This window comes from Schistocerca serialis, chromosome 10 (genome assembly GCF_023864345.2).
Source record: "Schistocerca serialis cubense isolate TAMUIC-IGC-003099 chromosome 10, iqSchSeri2.2, whole genome shotgun sequence".
Lineage (NCBI taxonomy): Eukaryota > Metazoa > Arthropoda > Insecta > Orthoptera > Acrididae > Schistocerca > Schistocerca serialis.
In genome coordinates, this window is record NC_064647.1 from 84,597,788 (window position 1) to 84,624,488 (window position 26,701).

At 37.4% G+C, this 26,701-nt stretch overlaps 1 protein-coding gene across 4 annotated transcripts in view; it reads left to right on the forward strand.

Moving 5' to 3' along the window:
• The window catches only part of LOC126424801 (glycogen synthase kinase-3 beta), a 313,756-nt gene that overhangs the window by 236,358 nt on the left and 50,697 nt on the right, over positions 1–26,701 (forward strand). For all 4 annotated transcript variants that reach the window (XM_050087591.1, XM_050087592.1, XM_050087589.1 and 1 more), the window contains 3 exons: positions 9,036–9,226; positions 12,113–12,196; positions 25,474–25,584. In XM_050087591.1, coding sequence (XP_049943548.1) covers positions 9,036–9,226; positions 12,113–12,196; positions 25,474–25,584 — 386 coding nt within the window. The remainder of the gene's footprint in view (positions 1–9,035; positions 9,227–12,112; positions 12,197–25,473; positions 25,585–26,701) is intronic.

A 26,701-nucleotide genomic window follows, 5' to 3' on the forward strand; every position in this document is an offset into this window, starting at 1 on the left:
GTAAAGGAGTAATAAATTAAAACCTGATGCTGATGTTTTGCTGCATTTTGCGCGGGGTATCTGCGAGAAAAGGCTTCGAAAATGGTTGAAGTTGCGTGTGAAGTTTGTTGGAAGTTGCTAAGGCTCTGATTCTCAAATGCTGTATGAAAGTAGTATGGGCATTTTCGCACGGTGAGCTGCTCCGTTTCAAGAGACATACGCTGTATCTACCAGTACTTGTTGTATTAGGCATTTCTCATGAGCAGATCATGACAGCATTTTAAATTCTGTCAGTAATTAAATATTAACTATCAAATTTTTGTGGCCCTGGCAGGCGCTAGATAGGATACCCGCCGTTTAGTAATACAGATGATTTGCTATGCTAATTTGTAAACTGTATTTATATTTTTTAAACATGAAAATATTCTAAATTTGTTTTTACACTGCAGACAGATTCCATTTCTGTTCATATTAATTATAAGACTGGGTTAATTGCGTAAGTTTACCATGCCGAAAAAACGACTTACTTTTGTTACAAGAATTACACTTCGTTTAGATTCTCTCCATGAATATGTTGCCTGTGTCGAGGTGGCAGTTCGGTTGAGATCTGTTTGCTAGCTCGAAATACCTGGCTCGAGCTAGCTGCAACGACAATTTGGCAGACTATTTCTGATGGAACATTGTGACTCACTTTTATAAAAGCTATAACACCACTCTTAACGTCCACAAAAGATACCATTAAGTACTTCCAGTACACGATCAAGCCTTGTGAATGATCCGTGACAAAGATTACTGTGTAATGCAGTCCTTACGCCATGTTTTAGGTTTCTGCGATGGCGCTTTGCAGTCACCGTGTGTGAGGGGCTTTAACTCATTACATCTCTAGTTCTCTCCTTATCATCTGCAACATTCGGTCATGCAGCACTAGAATCCGTCTTCCGTTGAACTTGAGGCCTTCTTTTTTCTTGTTGAAACTGTCATGTTTGTAGTTTTCAAATACTGTTGTCGTAGCTCCTCTCCACAGCGAGAACCTGCGTGTCGGCTAATTTTGTTATATGGTCGGTCTCTCAGTGCGTGTTCCGCCGCGGCAGATTTCGACACCTGTTTAAGTACTCAAATGTACAAACAACCATGTGATTGTTAATAAGCGTGCGAAATATGCTGCAGTGTGAGCAAGAATGTAAAAATGAAAGCTCCACTTCTGAGTAACTGAGCGATTTTAATTTATTTTGTTTCATCTGGTAAATGCTAATAACGACGTTCTATAATTTAATACATCAATAGATTGCAAATTAAACTGGTATTTGAATAGTGTAGTCATGTACAGAATACATTGAGCCAAAATGATGGGAACCCCCCCCCCCCCCCCCCCCATAATACTTTTTTCGGTAAACTTGGTAAACAGGTTTATTCTGGCTTTTTTCGTAAAAGTAGCGATCTTGTCGCTAGTTGACTGCTCGTACAAAAACTAAAATGTTTATCCCCGGGAAATGTCAATATAAAGGAGAATTTCTTGTAAAAGTGAGGCTACTTTTCGAGTTTTACTCTTTGCTCCGTGCGTAGTCAGTGCTCCTTGGTCCCGACTGTCCTCTGTTCAACAATGCAGTGGCGACTTCGGCTTCGGCCCTTGAACGGGCTGTGAAGCCTGTCGACCATTACCATGAGCCCTGTAGGAAAGAACTTCTCAGAAAAAAGTAAGTTTGAACTTCCATTTCCCAAAGAAAATTCTGAAGCGCTTTGCTTCCTTTCCTTTTCTTGCACGTGCGAAAGCGGCATTCACACGACACCGCGTAGATCTTTCATTTTTGACATGTTCAGTTACGTAGCCCCGTAGATGTCAAAATACTATGGTTGGCCGGTCGCATCAACGTTTTTAATAATGCAGTGTTCGTTTTTTCACCTGTTTTTAGGCATTTAAATGCCGGAGTTATGTGTACGTATGCGCATGCATCGTCAATAGGGATAACCGAACTTAATAATAGTGTATCATATTGCTGTATGTTGATTATATTACATTACCGAACGGCAGTGGTAATCCATTCAAAATTTATGCTTCTATGGAGTGTCGTACGTAACTGTTGTATCTGCAAGAACCATCTAGTAGATAGTAATTTGCTCTACTAACCAGTGACATGTGGTAATGTCTTCTTCGACCTCATTTTTTGGTGCGCGTTATGTTTTTAATGTTTTTTATTAAAAACAAAATAATCTTTCTGTTTCAGTGCGTATTTAAATATTTAGCACTCATATCAGTATTTATTTAGGATTAATAAATTTTTAGAAAAATTCGTACTGTTCATCGTGGTCCACCTACACATCTGTGAGACCTTTTTTTCCTCGATTCGTGTTCTTTACGATGTTGTTGTTGTGATCTTCAGTCCTGAGACTGGTTTGATGCAGCTCTCCATGCTACTCTATCCTGTGCAAGCTTCTTCATCTCCCAGTACTTACCGCAACCTACATCCTTCTGAATCTGCTTAGTGTATTCATCTCTTGGTCTCCCCCTACGATTTTTACCCTCCACGCTGCCCTCCAATACTAAATTGGCGATCCCTTGATGCCTCAGAACATGTCCTACCAACCGATCCCTTCTTCTGGTCAAGTTGTGCCACAAACTTCTCTTCTCCCCAATACTTCCTCATTAGTTATGTGATCTACCCATCTAATCTTCAGCATTCTTCTGTAGCACCACATTTCGAAAGCTTCTATTCTCTTCTTGTCCAAACTATTTACCGTCCATGTTCCACTTCCATACTGGCTACACTCCATACAAATACTTTCAGAAATGACTTCCTGACACTTAAATCTATACTCGATGTTATCAAATTTCTCTTCTTCAGAAACACTTTCCTTGCCATTGCCAATCTACATTTTATATCCTCTCTACTTCGACCATCATCAGTTTTTTTGCTCCCCAAATAGCAAAACTCCTTCACTACTTTAAGTGTCTCATTTCCTAATCTAATACCGTCAACATCACCCGACTTAATTCGACTACATTCCATTATCCTCATTTTGCTTTTGTTGATGTTCATCTTATATCCTACCTTCAAGACAGCATTCATTCCGTTCAACTGCTCTTCCAAGTCCCTTGCTGTCTCTGACAGAATTACAATGTCATCGGCGAACCTCAAAGTTTTTATTTCTTCTCCATGGATTTTTTAATACCTACTCCGAAATTTTCTTTTGTTTCCTTTACTGCTTGCTCAATATACAGATTGAATAACACCGGGGACAGGCTACAACCCTGTCTTACTCCCTTCCCAACCACTGCTTCCCTTTCATGTCCCTCGACTCTTATAACTGCCATCTGGTTTCTGTACAAATTGTAAATAGCCTTTCGCACCCTGTATTCTTTACGATAGATAATTAAAATGTACATGTATTCGTAATTGCGTACAGCGGTTTCCACGTGAATTATGTAAGCTGTGTATTTTCCAACACTAGCTTAGATTTATTTCGGTTTTTGTGGGATCCTCAATTGCAGTAGAGCTGTGACTGATAATGATAATTTTAATTTCAACAATTTTTCCCCCAATGTAGTAAGTTCTCGTCATTAAACCTGCCTTTGTTGTTTGTTTCAAAATACCGCCAGTGATATGACGCTATAGTCACTGTTTACATCGTTTGTCGCATGTTCACTACGTCACTGGTCGAAGCCGACTGCAATATCACAGTTTCCTTTTCATGCGAACTGTATATGTGTTGATGTGACGTGAAGGTTGGTTGATTCCAGATGTCCAGTCCGTTTATATTACGGAAAATCAAATCTCGTGTGCCTCAGTTGGAACAAGAAAATTATTTCACAACAAAAAGTACATACATGCAGCTATTTATATTCTATAAACGTTGAGCGGACCAGGCTACGCAGGCTCTGGCTCTGAGCACTATGGGACTCAACATCTTAGGTCAAAAGTCCCCTAGAACTTAGAACTACTTAAACCTAACTAACCTAAGGACATCACACACACCCATGCCCGAGGCAGGATTCGAACCTGCGACCGTAGCAGCCTCGCGGTTCCGGACTGCAGCACCAGAACCGCACGGCCACCGCGGCCGGCGGCTACGCAGAAACAGGCTACGCAGCAATGTTGGAAGACTCAATAAAATGGAGCTTTTCGTCGGGTGTTACATGTAGACTCCTGTAACCACCAGGGGAACGTCTGTCGGGGCACCCATTTATAGTGTGGCTGGTGGTTATCTGGGTATCACAACAATCAAACTTGCTGTCAGTGCAAAGCCCCCACATGTACTTGTTGTATTTGTACATACCGTGTACAGATTCACTAAGATGAGAAATTCTGAAACCTTCACCAGTCTGGATGTCCTCGGTTCTGGATTTTAATGGCTTGTTACTCCTGTTTCCATTCAACATTCCAGTTGAATCTGCTGGAGAGTATTTGGACTCCACCAGCATATGCTGGTCTTCTGGGTTTCAGATGTTCCCTAGGCAACAAGAGTAAATCTTCTTGAAAAGGGATAGTCATTTTTAGAAACTTGCCGATAGGAGTTGTCAACGAAGGTGAGTTGGACAGGCGTTAGATAGTATTGGCAGCCAGCGTATAGGTTTAGATCCGACCGTGCTTCAAATAGTCCTCATATCTGGATTCAAATGAACTTCGACATCGTATTGAAAATTAAAATTGTTACTAGGATACTAGTATTCAAATGGTATTATGATATTTATTTGTACCAGACTGGTGGATGAGTAGGAGACGAATTCAGTGATATGACTCTTTCGTAGATACGACATGAAATTATTGAGAAAAATACACCGATATGAAAATTTTCTTGGTCTGGCAGTTTTAACGGTGGACCAGTTGCTTTGTGACACCAGTGGCCGGAACAGTATTCGGTGTATGTTCTGATCGGTCTTCCCTGCTTTTTATTTGGTTACATATTTGGGGCACTACATCTACTTCTATACTCTGCAAACCACTGAGGTGCACAGCAGATGGTATGCTCCATCGTACCACTTGTTAGGGTTTCTTCCTGTCCCATTCATGTATGGAGCATGGGAAGAATGATTGTTTGAATGCCTCTGTAAGTGCAGTAATTATTCTAATCTTATCCCCACAATCCCTGTGTGAGTGATACGTAGAAGGTTGTAATCCTTGGCAATAGGCTTTTGTCATAGCCTGTGTCTTCCATAACTCTGTCCCCTACTATCATATTGCTGGGGGAATCATGTTGTGTGAAGTGTCCCTTCGAGGATAAACAACGTTCTGTAAAATTAAATAAAATTATATAACAAAATTTGACATTTTGACTGATTTGCTGCAGATATATTAAATAAAAAAACCTACTTGAATTTTGAAAGTTAGCATATTTGTTGGATAATTTACTGCATGAGCAGTGAAAACATAGTAAATGATAAACTGTCATCTTTCATCATTTCAAAGTAGTGTCAGAGAGTGAGTTTCGTAATGTGTTCAAATTGTGTGTGTAAACTTTGCAGGAAGTTCCTAAGCTCTCTCATTGTCAGATACTGGATGAATATAGTCTGGGTACAGAATGAGATTTTCACTCTGCAGCGGAGTGTGCACTGATATGAAACTTCCTGGCAAATTAAAAATGTGTGCCGGACCGAGACTCGAACTGGGGACCTTTGCCTTTCGCGGGCAAGTGCTCTCGCAGGAGAGCTTCTGTAAAGTTTGGAAGGTAGGAGACGAGATACTGGCAGAAGTAAAGCTGTGAGGACGGGCCTTGAGTCGTGCTTGCGTAGCTCAGTTGGTAGAGCACTTGCCTGCAAAAGGCAAAGGTCCCGAGTTCAAGTCTCTGTCCGGCACACAGTTTTTATCTGCCAGGAAGTTTCGTAGTCTGGGTACTTTATGTTGTGAACTACACTGCCTCAAGACATATACAAAGTCTCTAGCAGCAATACTTGCCTTATTATGATAAAGATTTAACACAAGATGATAGCTCTCAATGAGTAGGTCATGATGGCATTTAAAATTTTTAAATTCAGTCAATAATTATACAAAATATTTAAATTTGAATTGGTAAAATTAAATATGATGCTAAATTTTTGTCTTAATCATTTCAGTGATAAAATTTTAGAATTAGACTTGGTCTGGTTACAGACTTCAGACAGTACAGCAATTACTGAAATTGTAATGGTGTATACAAACGCTTTTTGATGTGATGATTTTTGGACCCAGTCATGATCGCATAGATACAAGAAATAGATTCACTTAGGAATTGTGTGTGTTTCCCAATCTGACATTTGTAAAACATGTAGCAGAGTGCTAAATTAAACTATTGAGCCCAAGGGTTTCACATTAAAACTTAGCTTGTGATATTTGAAAATATACTTTGTACAGTGTGCTGTATTGATTTGTAGAAGATGCATATTCAGACATTTTACTGTTTGTGTTTTCTGCTTCCAGTACCACTAGTACTTGGTAGTAGAAGACTGGAGTTTTCAATTTCATTCTGTGGCATTGTAGTGTCCATTAGATACTGGACTTGTGTGTAATAATCATTTACCTACTGCAGAAAAAGTAGTAGTTCATGAGCAATTCTTCACTTTGCATTTTCAGGATCAGAAAAGAGAAATGCTCAGAGGTTAGCAGTATTGCAAGCTATTGTGAAGCATACGGAAGGAGGTAAAGAAAGATTGTTTCAATCGGGTGTCTGGTTTGGTAGTATTTCGAAGTTTTGTGGTGTAGGTACATGATCACATGTGCACATCTTCCTGTAATGGCGTGACTGTAGATGCCCATTTGATTTTGTGTGTATCATGTAGTGGATGTAGTAAAATGAGTATTATTTCAACAACAAAATTTCAGTATATTGAAAGTCATTACCTGGGACGGCACTTTCAGAAATATACTTCAGGCTTATGCTTCTGAAGTCTGAAATTGGAGTTCCGTTTCATTGGACTGTTGTGGAACCAATTAACTGTAAGTGGAGAGTGGGAAGGTACAGATTCCTTCCCTATTCAGTTGAAAAAAAATATCTGGTGGAGAATGGTTCAGTAGTGAAAATCAAAATTTTGTAGTCTAATGTATAATAAGTCTCCTGGGATTTCTAACAAAGGAAAAATATTAAATTCAATTACTTTCATACTTTTACCCAACTTGTGTGAAGTGAAACTCTCTCGTTAGTTGATAACTTTGAGGAAGAAAATCTTCAGTCTCGAAAGCCCTGTGAAATCCGTGATTGCTGAGGTCTATGGAGTAGTAGTGATAGTACTTGGTTTGCAGTTGTGTTGATAGGTATAGTGTGAGACTTTTAGTACCCCTGTGTGCCCCTTGATACAGTTTTTGTGACTGGTGTAATATCCCTGAAACCCATAACAGTGTTTCTGCTTTTACTACAAATTAACCTGGTACGTGGCTGCTTTTCCTCCTGCTTGGCAAGAGACAAAATTAAAAAGACTGGTCCACAACACTGAAACTCTGTCTGAAGCTTTGTGAGACAAGGAATCTGCTCACATATGAGGAGATTGCTTGGGTGTACTTTAACTTTTATCACAACTTAATAAACAGTGTTTTACCTTCCTGCAGTATCAAGATCACAGAAATGCCATGGTAATTTTTGGATATTTGTTTTTGTGTGTGTGTGTGTGTGTGTGTGTGTGTGTGTGTGTGTGTGTGTGTGTGTGTGTGTGTGTGTGTGAAGTGGCTGAAATCATCAGTAAAAAGAAGCCTAAACTCATTCTATGAAATGTAAAACAAAGATGCATCTGTTATAATAAACTTTCCCTCTTTTGTTGATTACACTGGTTTATTGGTTTTCTTGTGACAGTCACTTTGTTTGGGGTAAGACAGTTCTGGTTCTTTTTTTTTTTTTTTTTAACTCCTGTTACCTTCAGATTTCTCAGCAAGTTACTGTTTTAGCTGATTACTGCTAATGCTGGCTCCATCAAGAAACATGAAGTTAGATCAAATTCTAAGCAATAAAATGTTACAAAGTATGATAAATACAATTTATACTTCACTCCATTTCATCTTGCAGGAGTTACAGATGTGATCACAGCATGTCTTCCACTGTATTTATTAGATCTTTTGATTTGGACTTGTCCTGTCTTCTCATTCAGAGCTATGAAATTTTTCTAAGTACCTCAGTGATTCCTTCTTTTTATTATTAAATTAAGACACCAAATGGAACCCAATCAGAGTGGAAAAAATATTTGTTTAGAGGAAACTTGGTATCAGTATAGTATATTCCTTGTGATTTTGATGTCAAACAGTTGTCCTGGACACATGTCAGTCTGTGAGTAAATAATAATAAATGGTATCCAAATAAATTCTTGTCATGTAATCTCTTGTGTACACAAATGGGAGCTGATGAGACAGTATTCTTGGGTGAAAATGGTGATTAATAAGTACTCAGTTCACATTTAATGTTGATTGTCCTAATTTAATTTGAGTGCAAGTGAAAATGTTTTTACCTTTCTTAGGTACTAGGTTCAGTCACGGAACACTTACTGAAAGGACAACAATTTCGTCTTTCGCCCTCAACGTCACCAAAATTGCAGTTTTGACTGTCTGAAGCACATGTCATATGAATTTTAATAATTATATGGCATGTATAAATTTTCTGTGCCATAGTTGAAACAGTTTGAATGTCATTTCTGTAGGAATCCGGCAAAAATTGTGTGTGTGTGTGTGTGTGTGTGTGTGTGTGTGTGTGTGTGTGTGTGGGAGGGGGCATCGTTACTTTTTTTTGGATAATGTTCTTGCCACTCTGTCACTGATTTCCCTCTGTTGTTACATTCTTTTTTATTATCCGTTTTGTAAATTATATTTTTCTACCATTTTCCATAAGATATCAATTTTGTTTCTCTGTTAAATTCCATTCTGTTTTGTATTCAGGTAGCATTTGTTTTCTTTTGCCCAGCCGTGTAAGTTACATGGGAATTACCGTGAACGTTCACAATTTCATCATCATGTAGTGTATGCCTGAAGTGTGTACATTGTATCTCTTGTTTGCCTGTTTTTGTGACTATTTTTGTGTCAAAAACCATGTGATCATATGAGTAGCCTGTTTACCATGTCACATAATGAACTGATTGATTGTGTGTCTCCTTACTTAAACATGTTTTTCAGGCAAAGATGGCAGCAAGGTGACTACAGTAGTAGCAACCCCTGGCCAGGGTCCCGACAGACCACAGGAAGTGTCCTATACGGACACAAAAGTCATTGGGAATGGCAGCTTTGGCGTTGTCTATCAGGCCAAGCTATGTGATACAGGAGAGATGGTGGCCATCAAGAAGGTGCTCCAGGATAAAAGGTTCAAGGTCTGTATGGAATATCAAACAAGTATTTGTCCTTAGATTCCTGAACACAGGGCATACATTGAAGAAAGGTCAGTGTATCAGTTGGTGACAGTAAAAATAATTCAAGTGAAAATAATATTCACTTGGCATAATGGTAGTTATTTATGATCACATTTTTTTTTCTTCATTGTCTAACAAACTCACACTACTACTACTACTACTACTACTACTCTGCCCCTCCCTCACCTCTCCTCTCAATCATTGCCTGATTTAATGGAACTACATTTCATTACCATATGCTGCCTATTATTTGTTTTAAATGTTTTAAAAGTTGATAATACAGAAAACAAAATTCTGCCTCTGCATCATTCCCTTTATCAATAATCCTAAAAGCTCTGGATGAGTAATTATCCATTTTCAAGTATATTAACATGGTTGATTATCCTTTGCAATGTGGTCATAACTTTCCAACTGCCAATTTCAGTTGTGCTGTGGCATCAGGAAACTTGACATTGAGAGGTCATATCATCATGAACTTGTAGTGCAACCAGCCGTATTGCCTTTCAGTAACTAAATTACATCAAGGTTCATATTAGAAGTAGAAGGAAGGTACAAACTTAATGAAGAAAAAGGTAGACTGAGATTTGTGAGTTGCGCACACAATTGAAGCACTTTCTACACATGAGTTTAGGTAACACACTATCAGTTATATCAGGAACACAATTATACAATATTTAAATGAACAGGATTTGGAAGAAGATAAGATTTTCGTTTTGACATAAGGACAGACTGGAGTAGACCACAAGAAAGATAAGATTGACAGTGATGATGAGAACATAAATAAAACTAAGGATGATAATTAAGGCTTATTTAATTTTTTCAGTCATGTTTGCAACATAACTAGGTTGACTGCATCTCTATAATGCTGGGGTGGAATGAGTCTGCACCCCTTTTTTTTTATTCCACTAACTGTTATAAACACTGCCTCAAGTTGTACACGAATAACTTTATTTATTCATGACTGGTTATGAACTGTTTTTTCCATTATGAGATGGTAAGTCTTGGGTTGCATCATTCATACAAGTGAAAAATTGGCCATGAAATCAATAATTGTGGTAACAGATAATGGGCCTCCACGTGTGCACGTTGCTAACTGTTGGAACACTCTTACAGTCAGTGATGAGGATATGTGGAGGCCATGTGACCTTATCACAGTTATTGATTTCATGGCCAATTTTCCATTTGTATAACTAATGTAATGCAATACTTTCTTATTGCTGATTTGACAATGGACGACTAGTCCTCAGTAAATAAATGTTCTTCCTGTGCAACTTCAGACAGCTGTTGTAACAGTTATTGGAATGACAATGGAGAATTGGCTCAATATTACTACAAAAGCATCTCGTGGACATTAAAAGGCAAAAGCATTTGCAGCAGTTGTTAAATTAGCTTTGTGTTCAGTGTGTGTCAGTTTTAGGGTACATAAAGGTATAACTCGTAAAACTGCAAAATTTAATTGAAAGTGAACAGCTAGGACAGGTAGGTGATGGACTTTTAAGAGGATGAAAAGTTTATTAAAGGAACTTAACAGGAAACTGTTGGATGGATTGCATTGCAGTCAAAGTGTATAATACCATTGATCTTATGCATAGCATGGGCAAATAGGGCTTTTTAAGTTTTTGGTTTAGGTGCTGCAGAATATTGTTTTGTGCACTGCGTATGGACTATTGAAGCTAATAAACTAAGTAAAATTTGATATCCACTATCTTATCAGTTTCCATAATTCCTATAATTGTCCATGTCAATATTTCTAAAAGGGGGAAGGTTGATTCTTAGAAACTGGTGCCATTATTAATAAAGGCATTGTGACATAAGTAGAACTTAATTTACAGCCTTTTATATCTGCAGTAGACAAATCTCAATGTGGCTAACTAAGAGTTCATAAAACAGTTTCAAAAATAAATAATAAACTTACATCAGTATATATATTATTTCAAACAAAATACGCGAATGTGCTTTCATCATTGCGAGAGAATGTGTTGCTTGTATTAGTCCATCTTGGTGATCCTTTGTGAAGGCAGCTACATCAGTTTGGTGAAGCAGTTCATTTTGCATACTCAGTTTGCTTCTGGATTGTTCTGGATGCCTATATCTTCAGCCATCCCCATAACTGAAAATCTAATTATGTTGTGTCTGAAGGTCACGGTAGACAGATAGTGGAGCGTTTATGGCCAGTCACTGATATAGGATGTGTGATACAGATGTTGCCTCATACATGTGTTACATGGTGGTAGAGATTTAGTAACTTTGTCTTGTCATAGAAAGAAACCATGCACCTACTTATGACCATTCCTGTCATCATCTGAGATACTGATCTTTCCTCATGGAATGCTGTATACTGATTGTAGTAAAACGGATGCATTTCATTAACAATTTGGCTACCACAGATGTTAAAAGTGCATTGTATCAATAAATTGGTGCTCATAGCTATATGGCAACAAGAAAAAGTTCTAGATTAATATGAGGCAGCTGTAGTGGTATTAACATTTTTTCTACACCATCACTATGACAAGTCATTTTCAGTCTTGATTCACCTTATCAATGCAAGAGTTAAGTTGTGTTGTTAGTGAAAACAATAAATTTGCAATGTACATTGTTCGATTAATTTCTGAAAAAAATTCTTTTCTCTTCTTTATACTGAATCTGTTACAGAAAAGTCAAAATGATTTTGCATATTCTCATAGACAATTTAGAAATTAATTCATACCTTTAAGTATGTTAAAAAGTGAAAATTCCCAAAAATTGTTCAACATTTCTTGACTTTATAGAGGTTCAGTTACTATTTAGATAAAAATTTTGTGACATTCAAATAAGTTTTACTTGCTATTTTATTTTTTTTATTTTCAGAATCGGGAGTTGCAAATTATGCGGCGCCTGGAACATTGTAACATAGTGAAACTGAAGTACTTCTTCTATTCGAGTGGTGACAAGGTATGTAACACTTAACAGCTCGTCATTTTAACTTGGGAAGAATTTTGTGTATCTCCTGTGTTTATCAATACAGCAGTAATACTGAAGTGAAAATATGCAGTCATATTGTTAACCTTCCATTAGTTTTGTTTATTAACATTGTTCACACTTTTATAAAGAAAACATACCCATTTTCCATATCTGTGAATTTTTAAATAATGCTGTTGTTATTGTTATTCAGTGGTTTCAAATGTTTGAAGTTTCATACATATGAAAATATTTATTTTTATAATATGCGCCTCGGAGCCGATCAGATGGACACACACTCACTCACTCTCTCTCTCTCTCTCTCTCTCTCTCTCTCTCTCTCTCTCTCTCTCTCTCTCTCCCCCTCCCCCTCCCCCTCCCCCTCCCCCTCCCCCTCCCTCCCTCCCCCCCTCCCCCCTCCCCCCTCCCAGTGTGTGTGTGTGTGTGTGTGTGTGTGTGTGTGTGTGTGTGTGTGTGTGTGTGTGTGTGTGTGTGTGGAGCCGCGCACCAATTTTTGTCCAAATACAAAATTTGTTTTATTTTACATCCTGTAATGTGGGGCATGTGTGCAGGATGTAAAACAAATTTTGTGTTTGGACAAAAATATGATTATTGTTGGATGTCATAGCCATTAAAATACTTCTTTATTGTTCTGCTAACTTTGCTGTACACCGATACAATATTTTTCAGTGTGAATGGTCAGGTTTTGTGGTGCTGAATATTATGTGTTGCAGACTTGTGGAGAAATCATTTAGGGGAAATTGTGTTTGGTGAGCAAAATGTGAAACTATACTACAGAGCAGTATTTCAAAAGAAAAATGCATTTTGCATGCTGCACATTAAGTTTTCTTGTTTAATTTGTGCAACCAGACATGTTTTGCCTTACACAAAGTACATAAAATGTATTTGTAGTTATGAATATAGACAACCATCAGCCGTATAATCAAATGGTGACCACGGAAATTCGTGTCGGACTTGGACTCGAACCTGGATTTTCCGCTTTCCCCCAGTGGTCGCATTACAGTTTGGCTATCTGAGCAGGACTCATGGTCAGACACAAACTTTCAGATGTTGTCAACTGTGTGTCTGCAACCTATACGCGTACACCCATTACGCGTGTTCCTGTACAGGGGAGACATTTTACTTGAAGGTCACTTGTCTGGTGTTTGACAAATAAACACAATATTGTAGTGCCTGTGTTACTCAGAATTACGATGCAGTGTTCCTCCGGGCATGCGTGCCCAAAGGAACATTGCATCATAATTCAGAATAACATACACACTTAGTATCATTTGTTTTGCCTTAATTAAAAGGTACTTTCTGTGGATGTTTAGAAATATTACACAGTTTTTTATTTGTCCGTATAATTTATCGTTTGTACGTATAGGTTATAAATTTAAGACAGTTCATTGAAGTTTTTATACCAAAATGGAAAAGTGGTTGCAGATCAGCATATAATCCATTACTTGTAAGCCAAACCACTTTCTCTCATGTGATACACTGGTTGAAAGTTTGCAGTTTTTTGCTGTGGTAACTGTTTACAGAATATAAGACTATAGCTGCCATTTTGTGCATCTGCAATGTCATTTGTTTCTGTAGCTGATGGCAACATTCTCAAGTTTTGCTTAAAAAATTGTGTAAAATTTCAGGACACTTACTGAAGGTGCCTTGTATCTTAAGGCAAAATGCATCTGGGTGCACAAGTTAAATAAAAAAAGATTTACTGAGCAGCATGCAAATTGCTTTATTCTTTTAAACTACTGTAACTTATATACAGCTACTGTGAAAATGGCCACCACAAGAAACGTATTAATGCTAGTAACTTGTTCATCAAACTAATACAAATGTGACATGTGGGAGAAAGGGTGGGAGTACAGTGGAAAAGAAACAACAGGGCTACTTACAGGTTGTAATGTTCCCACTGCTGCTCGCCGGAATTTCTTTTGCAGCTCACACTTCTCAGTTGGGTCATCTCCTATAAAAGCTCTTATATCCAAAAGATTTACAGTGGTACAATTGCTGGTTTTTTTTCAGTTGACTAATTTTTTGTGTACATAATGGTATGGAACACCATAATGTCACATTTTGAAGGGAAGACCTGAAAGCTTCTGCACAGCTCTTGGAACCCTGAAATATAAATTTTGCATCCAGCAGGAAGATCCAGTGAGGTCATGAACTTGAATAGTTTTGCTTGCAACTTAACTGTGTTATGCTGGTTCCTACAGAAGTTTTTATAACATGAGAGTAATCTATATGAGGATGGTAATGATGTCCTAGCAGTACTGACAGCATAATGAGATGAATGCTACGTCACACTCTAGCCAACAGAGGATTGTTCTCAGTAACTTTCCAGCTCATTCCTGCCACCTCTCGACCAACCCTCTTTTTCTTTCCTACTTTGTGTTCAGTTTATGCCCCATTTATTCCATTTCCTGGTAGGACATATCCAATCTCAGAGCATAACTTTCTTGGTTACTATTGCTAGGACAAATGGTTCTAATTACTGTTCCACTCTAGGAGTACTTCGAAAATGAGTAATACACAGGATATGTCTTGCTTTGTTAGAATGTTGTAGTCAACATTGGATATGGAGACAACTATATCAGCAAAAACAAAGTCTGTCCTTACTTACCAGAGTAATTTGTACTTAGCAGAGTAATTTGTGGATATGACGGATTTTCAGATAACAAACGATTGTATGAAAAGTCACCGAATACTGGGGTGTGGCTTTTCACGATGGTAAAATAGACTGTTGCTGCTCATACACAGACGGGCTTTTGATAGTAAGATAAAATATCAAACTGACAATAGTTAACAGTTAACATGTGTGTCGAGACACGGATGGATGTGCCCCCCCCCCCCCCCCCCCCCTCACCAACACACACACACACACACACACACACACACACACACACACACACACACAGAGAGACAGAGAGAGAGAGAGAGAGGTTTTGTTCAGTCGAAGCCAGATTAGGATGTGTGTACGGCTATGCATGACCATTCTACCTTAATAGTTTGACTCACAGCAAGGGGTCGGCCAGATATGCACACAGAGCTTGATCATCCTGCAGCTCCCAGACTGTGAACTTATTTACAAAACACAGTTTTTAAAATGTAGGAGAACAATCTTGTTCTGAAAATAAGTTTTTAAACTGGAGGACAAAAAGAATATTTGTGACTAGAACAACTTGATCCCTAACTTTCTGTTAATACATTCAGGCCTGCTACACCATGCTCTCCAATTGCTATTGAGAGCCAGACTGTTTCGGAATTTAACAAAGTACAAGAAATCTTATGTACACAATTTTATTATTAAACAAGTGCCTTACATGTTTTTAGATGAGCACCAAAATTATTTATAGTGATTTGTCCGAGTAAATGCTTCCATGATAGTGTGTTCAGGAGTTGGCTATCAGAATAACACAGCGATTGGTTTCTAGTTGTTTCCAATGCAGCTGTCATAGCAGCAACTAATTGAGGAATAAGTTCTCTCTTTTCATTTCTGATCTGTCATATTCATTGTTGTACTTCTCTTCACCTTTTGTACTGGTCACGAGTATCAGCTTTAGATAAAAAACTGCTCTGAAAGGCTACAGTTATAATTTGTCATTATTGTGTGCTTTGTTTTCCTGTGTGCCATATTTGTTTGATGCAGCATAGTTTCTGAAGCTAGCAGTTAAACTGAGGAGAAAAGTAATAAGTCGATCACATTCTTGCACGTGAACACAATACTGCTTGTTAACAGAAGTTGTGCGAACGTACTCAGTTTGGGACTGCTCACCAGTTACTACTGTGACAATACTGTGTTTGCTTACTATTGTCACTTTCTGTATTCAGTTGTTATTCTGATCCAAATGTTAAGTTTAAGTGTAATACGCAATGTAATGTAATCGTCAGCTCCAATTCTCTAAGTGACTTACAGACCATTCACCGAAAGTAACTTCTCTCTCTTCTGCCTTTATCCACATCCCTTTCAAAATAACTAAGAAAACTTGTTTGCATACTTGTTTAGCATGTGAGTCATAATTTAATGCATTGCAACAATACTGATCGTACAAAGAACTGTATGAGTGTTTGTGACTCAAATGTTGTTCATTGAGATCAGTTTCGAATTGCTGCTGCTGTTATTACAGAGGTGGTGGAGGAAATAAGTGTGCTGAACTGACGGAATCATCAGTGTGCCAGTGTTCTGTTTCACATTTTTGTCAAATAACAACCTTTGTTTGTCACAGAAGCCCTAAATCTCATAATGCTTTATAGTCTACAGGGAGCTGGTCATGTCAGCAGGAATCTTTAGGTTGACACAGGAGACTGAAAGTGATACCCTCATTTGTAGTAACTCTTGTGTTATTTTCTGCCATAAAGTACATATTGTGTGGTGCAGTGATAATAATGATTAATAAATACATATCTACCAAAAAGTTGCAACTAATGAGCCTGACATTGTACACTAAAAGAGAAAAGATAATACTCATAGCGATGCCTCTATCCCGTGTGATGGGAACATCAAAGAAGGCAGCTCAGAAGAAAAGGATATGATCATAGAGGCCAGCCAAATGTGGGAGTAAATTTGTGAAAGTTGAAATGAATTGAATTTTATTTGATCATGTAGGATTACATGGTGTACAATGAACATACATGTAATATAGGACACATCAAAAATACAAAAACCTTTGTTATCGTATACTTCCTAACTATTCTAACATTGATTATAATTAACAATGTTTACAAACTTAATGTGAGCATTACTCGTCAACATTATAAAATTTCTTTTCCACCAGATAGTCTTAGGTTTTTGATAGTCTTAGGTTCTTTGAAAACTTAATTCATGTATATTGTCATGCTGTTTTTTAGGCAGACCTTTTAGTAATTTGACACCTGAGTACTGGGGTCCTTTTTCAAGCATTGTCAGTCTTTGGGTATGCTTCATATGTCATTTTTCCTCCCTGTGTTGTGAGTGTGGACACTAACATTTTTAGTTCACTCTGCACTATCTTTTGTGACATATACTATAGTTTATACATGTGCAACGAGGAAAAAGTTAAGATGCTTAGCCTTTTGAAGCAGTTTCTGCATGTTTCAGAAGTCTTTCTTCTTAATATGATTCTGAATGGTTGAGTTCCCCCATACTACCACTCCATACTGCAGGTATTGTTTGAAGAGTCCATGGTATGTACACAGAAGCTGTTTGTCTGCATACTGTGCTAGCTGCCTCATTGTAAATATGATGCTGAGTTTCTTACAGGCAGAATTAATATGTTGTTTCCATTTCAGCTTGTTATCCACAATAATGCCTAATAATCTAGTGGATTCTAATTCTTCTAGTCTCGTTTCATCCACCTCTAAACTCCTGTGCACTTCTGAACACTGCATACAAGTCTCTCTTAGGTTTACAAGAAGTCCATTTTCCAGGAGCCACTGCTGAATTGTGGTGTTTGCAGATATGTATGCTCCTCTCTCATGCTATGCCACAGTTTGGTCATTCACTTAAAACTTCTGGGCTGATACGCCGTGATCGATGTATAAACCCCACCCTCCTGGGCTAATAGGCCGTGGTCGTTGTATAAACCCCACCCTCCTGATAGCAGAAGACATCCTCCGAGGTAAAGTGGCGAACTGCTGCTTTACCTTGGAGGATTTCTCCTGCAGTCTGAGACAAAACGTCAGGGCAGAGTTTTAGACATCGATCTCAGCCTGTCAGCCCAGAAGTTTTAAGTGAAGACAATATCAGCTGCAAAAGCCTACATTGTATGATAAGTTTGGTCATTGTTCAATATTGTCATGTCGTCTGCACACAATATTTTCTTCTCTTTCTCTTCAATACCTATGTCATTAATCTGTTTGTTAAACAGCAATGGGCCCATTACTGATCCCTGTGGCACTCCATACTGTATTTGATGGTTTTGGTTTCTGACTGATATGCATACCCTATTGATACATATTGTTTCCTGTTGCATGCCCTGTTTGCCCTCGGATACCATAGTTTCCAATTTTCTTATCAGTATTTCATGGTCAGTAGTGTGGAATGCTTTGGAGAGATCCACAAACAGTGCAGGTACAACTCTGTAATGTATTTTGTCAGACTGGCAATTGCGGAATCCATTGCTCTACTCTGAAACCGTGCCCCCTAATGGTATGAGAATGTTGTATTTGTCCAGATAAATCAACTAATCTATTACGCATAAGCATTTCCAGGATTTTTGAGAAACCTGATATCAGTGAAACTGGCCTGTAGTAGTGGGGGTTGTCCTTATCCCCATCCATGTACACTGCTACCACCCTGCTTATCTTCAGTTTTTCTGGAAGAATTCCATCTCTGAGAGAGCTGTTTGCTATGTCCAGCAATGCTGAGATTATTTGTTCACTTACTTGCTTTATTACACAATAAGATATTTTGTCATCACCATCTGATTTCTTGGACTTCAGCTTCTGTTCCTGTACTGTTTTCGTCAGTTCATCTTCTGTGACTGGTTTCAAGAACATGATTCTCTTTCATTTTTATGATAACTTAATAACCTTCTTTTGTGGACTTTTTTTTCAAATTTTAAGTTCTCTACCACATTTATATAGTTAACATTGAGTATGTTAGCTATTTCTCTACCATCTGTAACCACTGTGTTGATAATTGTCATTAACCTGATATGTTTCTTTGTTGGATCCAGCTTTTTCTTGTCTTTCATTATCAGTTAGTACCATTGAGTTCATTATGGTAGCATTAATTGCTCTTGATTTTGCCTCTAGTTTTATTTTTCTATACTTCTTGTGTAGCATTATATAATTTTCAGCTTCACCCCTTGGTCTCAGATCGTGCAGCTTGCTTCGCAGTTCTATTATGTCACTAGTAATCCACTTTGTCTGATCTGCATCTTTTCTTGTGTCTTTACTTTGGAGAATGCTATGTTAAAATGTTTAATTGTTGTAATAAATGAATCATATTTTTCATTTACATTCTGCATCTGTAGGGCTTCATTCTAGGTTTCCCTGCTCCATATTGTTTTGAAGGTGTTAATATTTTGTTCATGGATGATCTTAATTTCTTTGGTTGTTTGTTTCAGTTCAGATATGATGTCCTTACATCTACAGAAGCAGATCAGCTGTCCATGATGATAGGATATTTCTGTTTGGATTACATGTGACTCAGTTAGACCCACTAATATGAGTAATGACATTGTCAATAACTGTCTGACTTTGAGAAGTCACTCTTGCTGGTGCTGATACTGTTGCCTCCATGTTATATTGTATTAACAGTTCTTCAAAATCTTGTCTCAGTTTTGATTCTTTTTCCCATGTCAGTATTGGAGTCTCCACATGTAACATTCTTATTCATTCTTAGTAAGTTGGCCAAAATTTTTTTTCCAGAAAAATGCTAATGTTGCCATCTGGTGATCTACACACACAAAACAATCAACGTCATCAGTAATTTCAAAGTCTTTTTCTGTAGTTATAGGTAATCTCACATCTTTATTGTTTGCAGTCCTTAGGGGCTTTCCTGTGTGTGTGTGTGTGTGTGTGTGTGTGTGTGTGTGTGTGACTGGATAAGATATAGTCCTTTATTCTCACGTTAAGCTTTGCGGGTTTCAGTTAGACCATGTTCACTGATACGTTGTATGTCTGGTTGTATTTCACTTAGAACTTCTGCTTCTAGTTCCTTGTTACCAACGTACTGAATATTCTGATGTAGTACTTTTAAATAAGTTTTCTTACATGTTGTGGGCTGCATTCTGAGAGGGTATTCTGTAGTCCCTCCTTTCTTGTGTGGTGCTTATTAGTTTCCCTTTTTTCTGATTATTTTGCAGATATCTGTAAGCATTCTGCTGAGTGTTACAGACACTAATGTTTAAATGCCTTTCCAAGGCAGTTTTCACTCAGAAATTTGTTTGGGTCTATGAAAACAGTTCCAAGACAATAACACTGTTCTTTGATGGCATAATTTATTTTGTAGATTCTTTTGTCACTCGCTGACATCCTTTTTATGATACCGCCAAGTATTAGCCGAGACCCCACATAGATACGTCTTGCCGAACGAATTATATATATATGTGTGTGTGTGTGTGTGTGTGTGTGTGTGTGTGTGTGTGTGTGTGTGTGTTAACCCTCCCGTTACCAAGCTTTTTCACACCTCTATTTTACCAAGTGGGGTGTTTGGACTACCCCAAAAGAGTTTAGTGTTTTATTGTAATATTTGCTCTCAGATTTCGTTATTCCCATTGAATGGGTTTGTTTAGTATTGAAAAACAGCTTTTAAGGTTATTAGAAGTATTTAAACAGATCACGAATACAAAGTACAAAAAAAATTTTATATCTTTCACTAAATTCAGTACTCAATGAACAGAAAATTAATAATCTATGTACCTCAACAGTCACTTCAGTAAAATAACATAAGATCTTTTTAAAACTTTTCAGTCAAGTACATTTTTCACTGCATGCACTTCTCAGTAACAGTTTCTTCTCTGTGTGTGTTACAAACAGTTTTCTTGCATGTTACATAACAGAATCTTGTTTTCCGATCTTCATTTCTCTTGCAATCTTGACATCGTTGTGGCGTTGGTAGCTTGGAACACTGGGTCTGGATCACTGCTGTAGGAATTGCAATACCACAAGTTTTCGGTGCATTTTGTACATCTTTATGAAGACCGTTGACCTTTTTGGCTCTTTCTTCCATGTTGCCTTTGCTGAGTCCAAATGCCAGTTCAGTCGTGAAGAGTTTGTCAGCTTCGGTTATTATTCTGCCATTCAGGAAATCTTTGAGTGTACAGAATGTATGCATTCAGTGCTGCAATATCTATCACTTCCATGAAGATTCTTAGTGGCCACCACCTCGTTCCTCACTGTATTCTCTTGTCATTTTGTCCCCATTATCTACAGCACCTTTGGCTTTGTTGTAGTGCAGTATGATTTCGGGTTTTTGTTCACTTTCTTCACCATTTGCTTGTCTCTCATAATGCTGAGTAGAGAGTAGTATTACTGCATTTCCCTTCTTTCAAACACAGGAAACTAGTGTTAAAATCATTTGTGAAACCAAACGTTGTAGAGTGAATTTCTCTCTTTCTGTTTGGCAAGAACTCCTTCGGAATCTCTTTCTTATTGGAACGCAAGGTACCAACCAATGTCATGTTCCATTTTAGTAGTTCAGCATCCAATGGAAAACTGGAGAAAAAATTATCAGTTGTTACACCATGACCTTTATTCAGTAATGGTTCCGTCAGATCTGAAACAACTCACTGTCCTTGATTCGCTTCCTGAGTATTGTCCACCATTCCTGTGTAGATTTGAATCTGTAATAAGTAAGATGTCTTCACATCAGCACAAACCCAAATTTTAATGCCATACTTGCCAGGCTTGCTCTTCATGTAAACCCTAAAAGGGCAGTTTCCTCGGTACAGTGCTAATCGTTCATCAATAGTCACGTATTCATAAGGATAGAAGTTCTTCCACAAGGTAGATTGAAATTTGTCAAACACTACCCTGATGGCTTGTTCCTTGTCCTTGGTTTCTTCAATTCTCTGTGCTCTTGAGTCTCTGTTGTCAGATCGCAAGAATTTCAGTATAGACAAAAATCGGTTTCTTGACATGGCAGCAGAAATGAATGGTTGCTGAAAGGCAACACTACCTCCCCACATGTTGGAAGCACTTGTGCAATGTCCGAGTTCGACCAGCTCCTATTAGAATTGCTAATACAGCGTACACTTCAGTTGCATTTATATCTCTCCATGTCGTTTTGTTCGAAGAATGAGCTGCATTCCACAAAGAAATTATGCGTTTGGCTTCCCTGTTCATTTCTTCTACAATGATGCTCACTATTTCGTGTGAGATAAATAATAAAAATGACTGTTATTGTTTTGATTGTTTCTCCATCATTCACTGGACCAGGTGTTATGTTCGAAATATTGCGACGTCGCCGCCGCCGCCCTCCTTTTGGTGGTTCACTAGAAAATTGTAGTCCACTTCTAGAAACAAACAGATCTCCAGTGTCTTCGTATTCCTCTTCTTCTTCTTCATCGTCGTCTTCTTCTTCTTCACGTGAATGTGTAGTCTTCTGATATTTCATCATCAGCTTCATCTGATGCTATGATATGGTCTTCAAGAGGTTCCATATCTTCATTTAGTTCATTATCAATGTTCAATTCATTTTCATCATCACTGACATCAGAATTGTATAGAATTTCCATGATCTCTACACTAGAAAGTCCTTTGGACATCATTACTTGCAGATGAAATACTGACTCGTGTAATGTCAGCTCAACAGTGAATGTCAAATTCAACTCAACAATAGTAACCAGCAACAACAACAAACATTGGATCTATGGCAAAACTCAACAAAGAAGATGAATGACAGATATATTTCCAAAAATCTTCTTTTTCTACAAATAAGAAAATAAGACGTTTCATACCAAGTGGGGTAGTGTCACAATCCCACCAATAAATGACTTGAATAACAATGATAAAGCCAAAAAAATTAGACAGTCGAGAGTGTGAATTCAACGTCAATCATTTTAGTACAAAGTCATGAAACCACAGGCATGTGGCCCTTCAGATAACATTATTATAGGGAAAAAATCAACCTGGGGTAGTCAGAATACCCCGCTTGATAATGCGAGGGTTAATAATATTTGAAGATTGTCAAATGTCATTATAGAAAATTCTTTGAGTAATTCGTGCTGCGGTGGTGTTCATTGTGCTTTAGTTGTTCAACATGTTCTTCAGAGATTGTCATATGTGTTTTATCAATGTAATTGGTATCGTCATCATCATTGATGCCCTTGGTTTAATACAGCGTAACTGGAAGAGTGCTGTGGCTAGATTCCCAGGTTGTAGTAAAGATGTTGAAATAAGAGACTAGTACTGTTGCAGTCCATCCATATCATTTCTAAAGTACTGTAAAATCGCATCAGTCACCAGGTCTGCTTCTGAGGAAGCTGGGAGTTATCTGGAGTAGAATTGACTTTTTCCAACAGTTTAATCTGTTAAGAGAAATAATAATAATAATAATAATAATAATAATAATAATAATAATAATAATAATAATAATAATAATAATAAATTGGAAAACCACACTTAATATCCAAACAAATTCAAATAATATCACATCACAGCCAATACAGATTAAGCATGGAATATACCAAGGAGACTCGTTAAGTCCTTTCTGGTTCTGCCTTGCTCTGAACCCACTATCCAACATGCTAAATAATACAAATTATGGATACAATATTACTGGAACATGCCCACACAAAATCACACATTTGCTATACATGGATGATCTAAAACTACTGGCAGCAACCAATCAACAACTCAACCAATTACTAAAGATAACAGAAGTATTCAGCAATGATATAAATATGGCTTTTGGAACAGACAAATGTAAGAAAAATAGCATAGTCAAGGGAAAACACACTAAACAAGAAGATTACATATTGGATAACCACAGCGACTGCATAGAAGCGATGGAAAAAACAGATGCCTATAAATATCTAGGATACAGACAAAAAATAGGAATAGATAATACAAATATTAAAGAAGAACTAAAAGAAAAATATAGACGAAGATTAACAAAAATACTGAAAACAGAATTGACAGCAAGAAACAAGACAAAATCTATAAATACTTATGCTATACCAAAATTGACCTACTCATTTGGAGTAGTGAAATGGAGTAACACAGACCTAGAAGCACTCAATAAACTTACACGATCACAATGCCACAAATATAGAATACATCTCATACATTCAGCAACAGAAAGATTCACATTAAGCAGAAAGGAAGGAGGAAGGGGATTTATCGACATAAAAAACCTACATTATCGACAGGTAGACAATTTAAGAAAATTCTTTCTAGAACTAGCAGAAACTAGCAAAATTCACAAAGCAATCTCTCATTTAATACATCGGCTACACCACTGCAATTTCATAACCACTTCTACAACCCTTTAGATCACATAACATCAACAGATACGAAGAAAGTAAATTGGAAAAAGAAAGCACTACATGGCAAGAACCCGTATCATCTAACACAGCCACACATCGATCAAGACGCATCCAACACATGGTTAAGAAAAGGCAATATATACAGTGAGACGGAAGGATTCATGATTGCAATACAGGATCAAACAATAAACACCAGATATTACGGCAGGCATATTATTAAAGATCCCAATACCACAACAGATAAATGCAGACTTTGCAAACAACAAATAGAAACAGTAGATCACATCACAAGTGGATGTACAATACTAGCAAATACAGAATACCCCAGAAGACATGACAATGTAGCAAAAATAATACATCAACAGCTTGCCTTACAACACATACTTATAAAACAACATGTTCCCACATACAAGTATGCACCACAAAATGTACTGGAGAACGATGAATACAAATTATACTGGAACAGAACCATTATAACAGATAAAACACCACCACATAACAAACCTGACATCATACTCACCAATAAAAAGAAGAAATTAACACAACTAATCGAAATATCCATACCCAATACAACAAATATACAAAAGAAAACAGGAGAAAAAATTGAAAAATACATCCAACTGGCTGAGGAAGTCAAGGACATGTGGCATCAGGATAAAGTTGACATTATACCAATTATACTATCAACTACAGGAGTCATACCACATAATATCCACCAGTACATCAATGCAATACAGCTACATCCAAACTTATATATACAACTACAGAAATCTGTAATTATTGACATTTGTTCAATTACCTGAAAGTTCCTAAATGCAATGTAACATATACCGTACAGTTAAAAGGAAGTCACGCTTGATCAAGGTCCGCGTCACCTTCCATTTTTAACCAGACTTAACATCTGAGAAAGTAAAGAAATAATAATAATAATAATAATAATAATAATATGATGATGATAGGTAGTGGCAGATTGAACTCTTAGGATGTGCCTGGATGGCTCATTTAATCTTTCAGAATGTTTCATAACAACATTTACTACAGTTCCATTCACCTTTAGGGTATTTTAGTTTAGAGAGATTTTTGTTTCTCAGTACGTAACTTTTGCTGGGCTGCCAGATGGTGTTTTTGTGTTAGTTGAAATAATGTTTGACATCACTTTAATATCTTTGAACAGGTTATCCTTTCCTGGTGCCCATGATCTGTGGAGCAAATATAGTGTACAAGAAATGTGGTTGTAGATGTATTTCTTGCGTTTGCACATGCACAGGAAAGACCCAGTGAATGACTACTTCTAGAGAGAGGATATACATAATCTTTCTTAAGGTTTGTTTATTCTTTGTGTTTCAGAAAGATGAAGTTTACTTGAATCTTGTACTGGAGTATATACCAGAGACTGTGTACAAAGTTGCAAGGCATTACAGTAAATCTAAGCAAACTATACCTACTAGTTTTATTAAGGTAAGTGCCATTGTTAAACTGTGTTGCAATATATTTGAATGTGTTTGAATTAGAAAAATGACTTTAAAACAAAAAGGGGTTCACATGAGTAGGGGAAAATAGGCATAAGTAGTTATTCTGTGAGGATTTATTGAACACACATATTAAACAAAAGTGAGGAAATGTTAGAACATTGTCTATTGTTTAAAGTATAATACTGATCAAGAATCTCCCACGTGGAGGAGCTGAGCGAAGATGCAGATCTCTGGTTAAGTACAAGTCACTGTGGTGACAGTCGCACAACATTGGACTTGATTTGGCATTAGCCTACACAATTTTAATCTTACCATGTATTTTATTTTTTAGTAGTATTGAATAAGTGGTTTATAACACTGTTATTCTAAAGGTGGCAGGGGTAAAATACAGGGAGCGAAAGGCTATTTACAATTTGTACAGAAACCAGATGGCAGTTATAAGAGTCTAGGGACATGAAAGGGAAGCAGTGGTTGGGAAGGGAGTAAGACAGGGTTGTAGCCTCTCCCCGATGTTGTTCAATGTGTATATTGAGCAAGCAGTAAAGGAAACAAAAGAAAAATTCAGAGTAGGTATTAAAATTCATGGAGAAGAAATAAAAACTTTGAGGTTCGCCGATGACATTGTAATTCTGTCAGAGACAGCAAAGGACTTGGAAGAGCAGTTGAACGGAATGGACAGTGTCTTGAAAGGAGGATATAAGATGAACATCAACAAAAGCAAAACAAGGATAATGGAATGGAGTCTAATTAAGTCGGGTAATGCTGAGGGAATTAGATTAGGAAATGAGGCACTTAAAGTAGTAAAGGAGTTTTGCTATTTGGGGAGCAAAATAACTGATGATGGTCGAAGTAGAGAGGATATAAAATGTAGGCTGGCAATGGCAAGGAAAGCGTTTCTGAAGAAGAGAAATTTGTTAACATCCAGTATTGATTTAAGTGTCAGGAAGTCATTTCTGAAAGTATTCGTATGGAGTGTAGCTATGTATGGAAGTGAAACTTGGACAATAAATAGTTTGGACAAGAAGAGAATAGAAGCTTTTGAAATGTGGTGCTACAGAAGAATGCTGAAGATTAGATGGGTAGATCACATAACTAATGAGGAA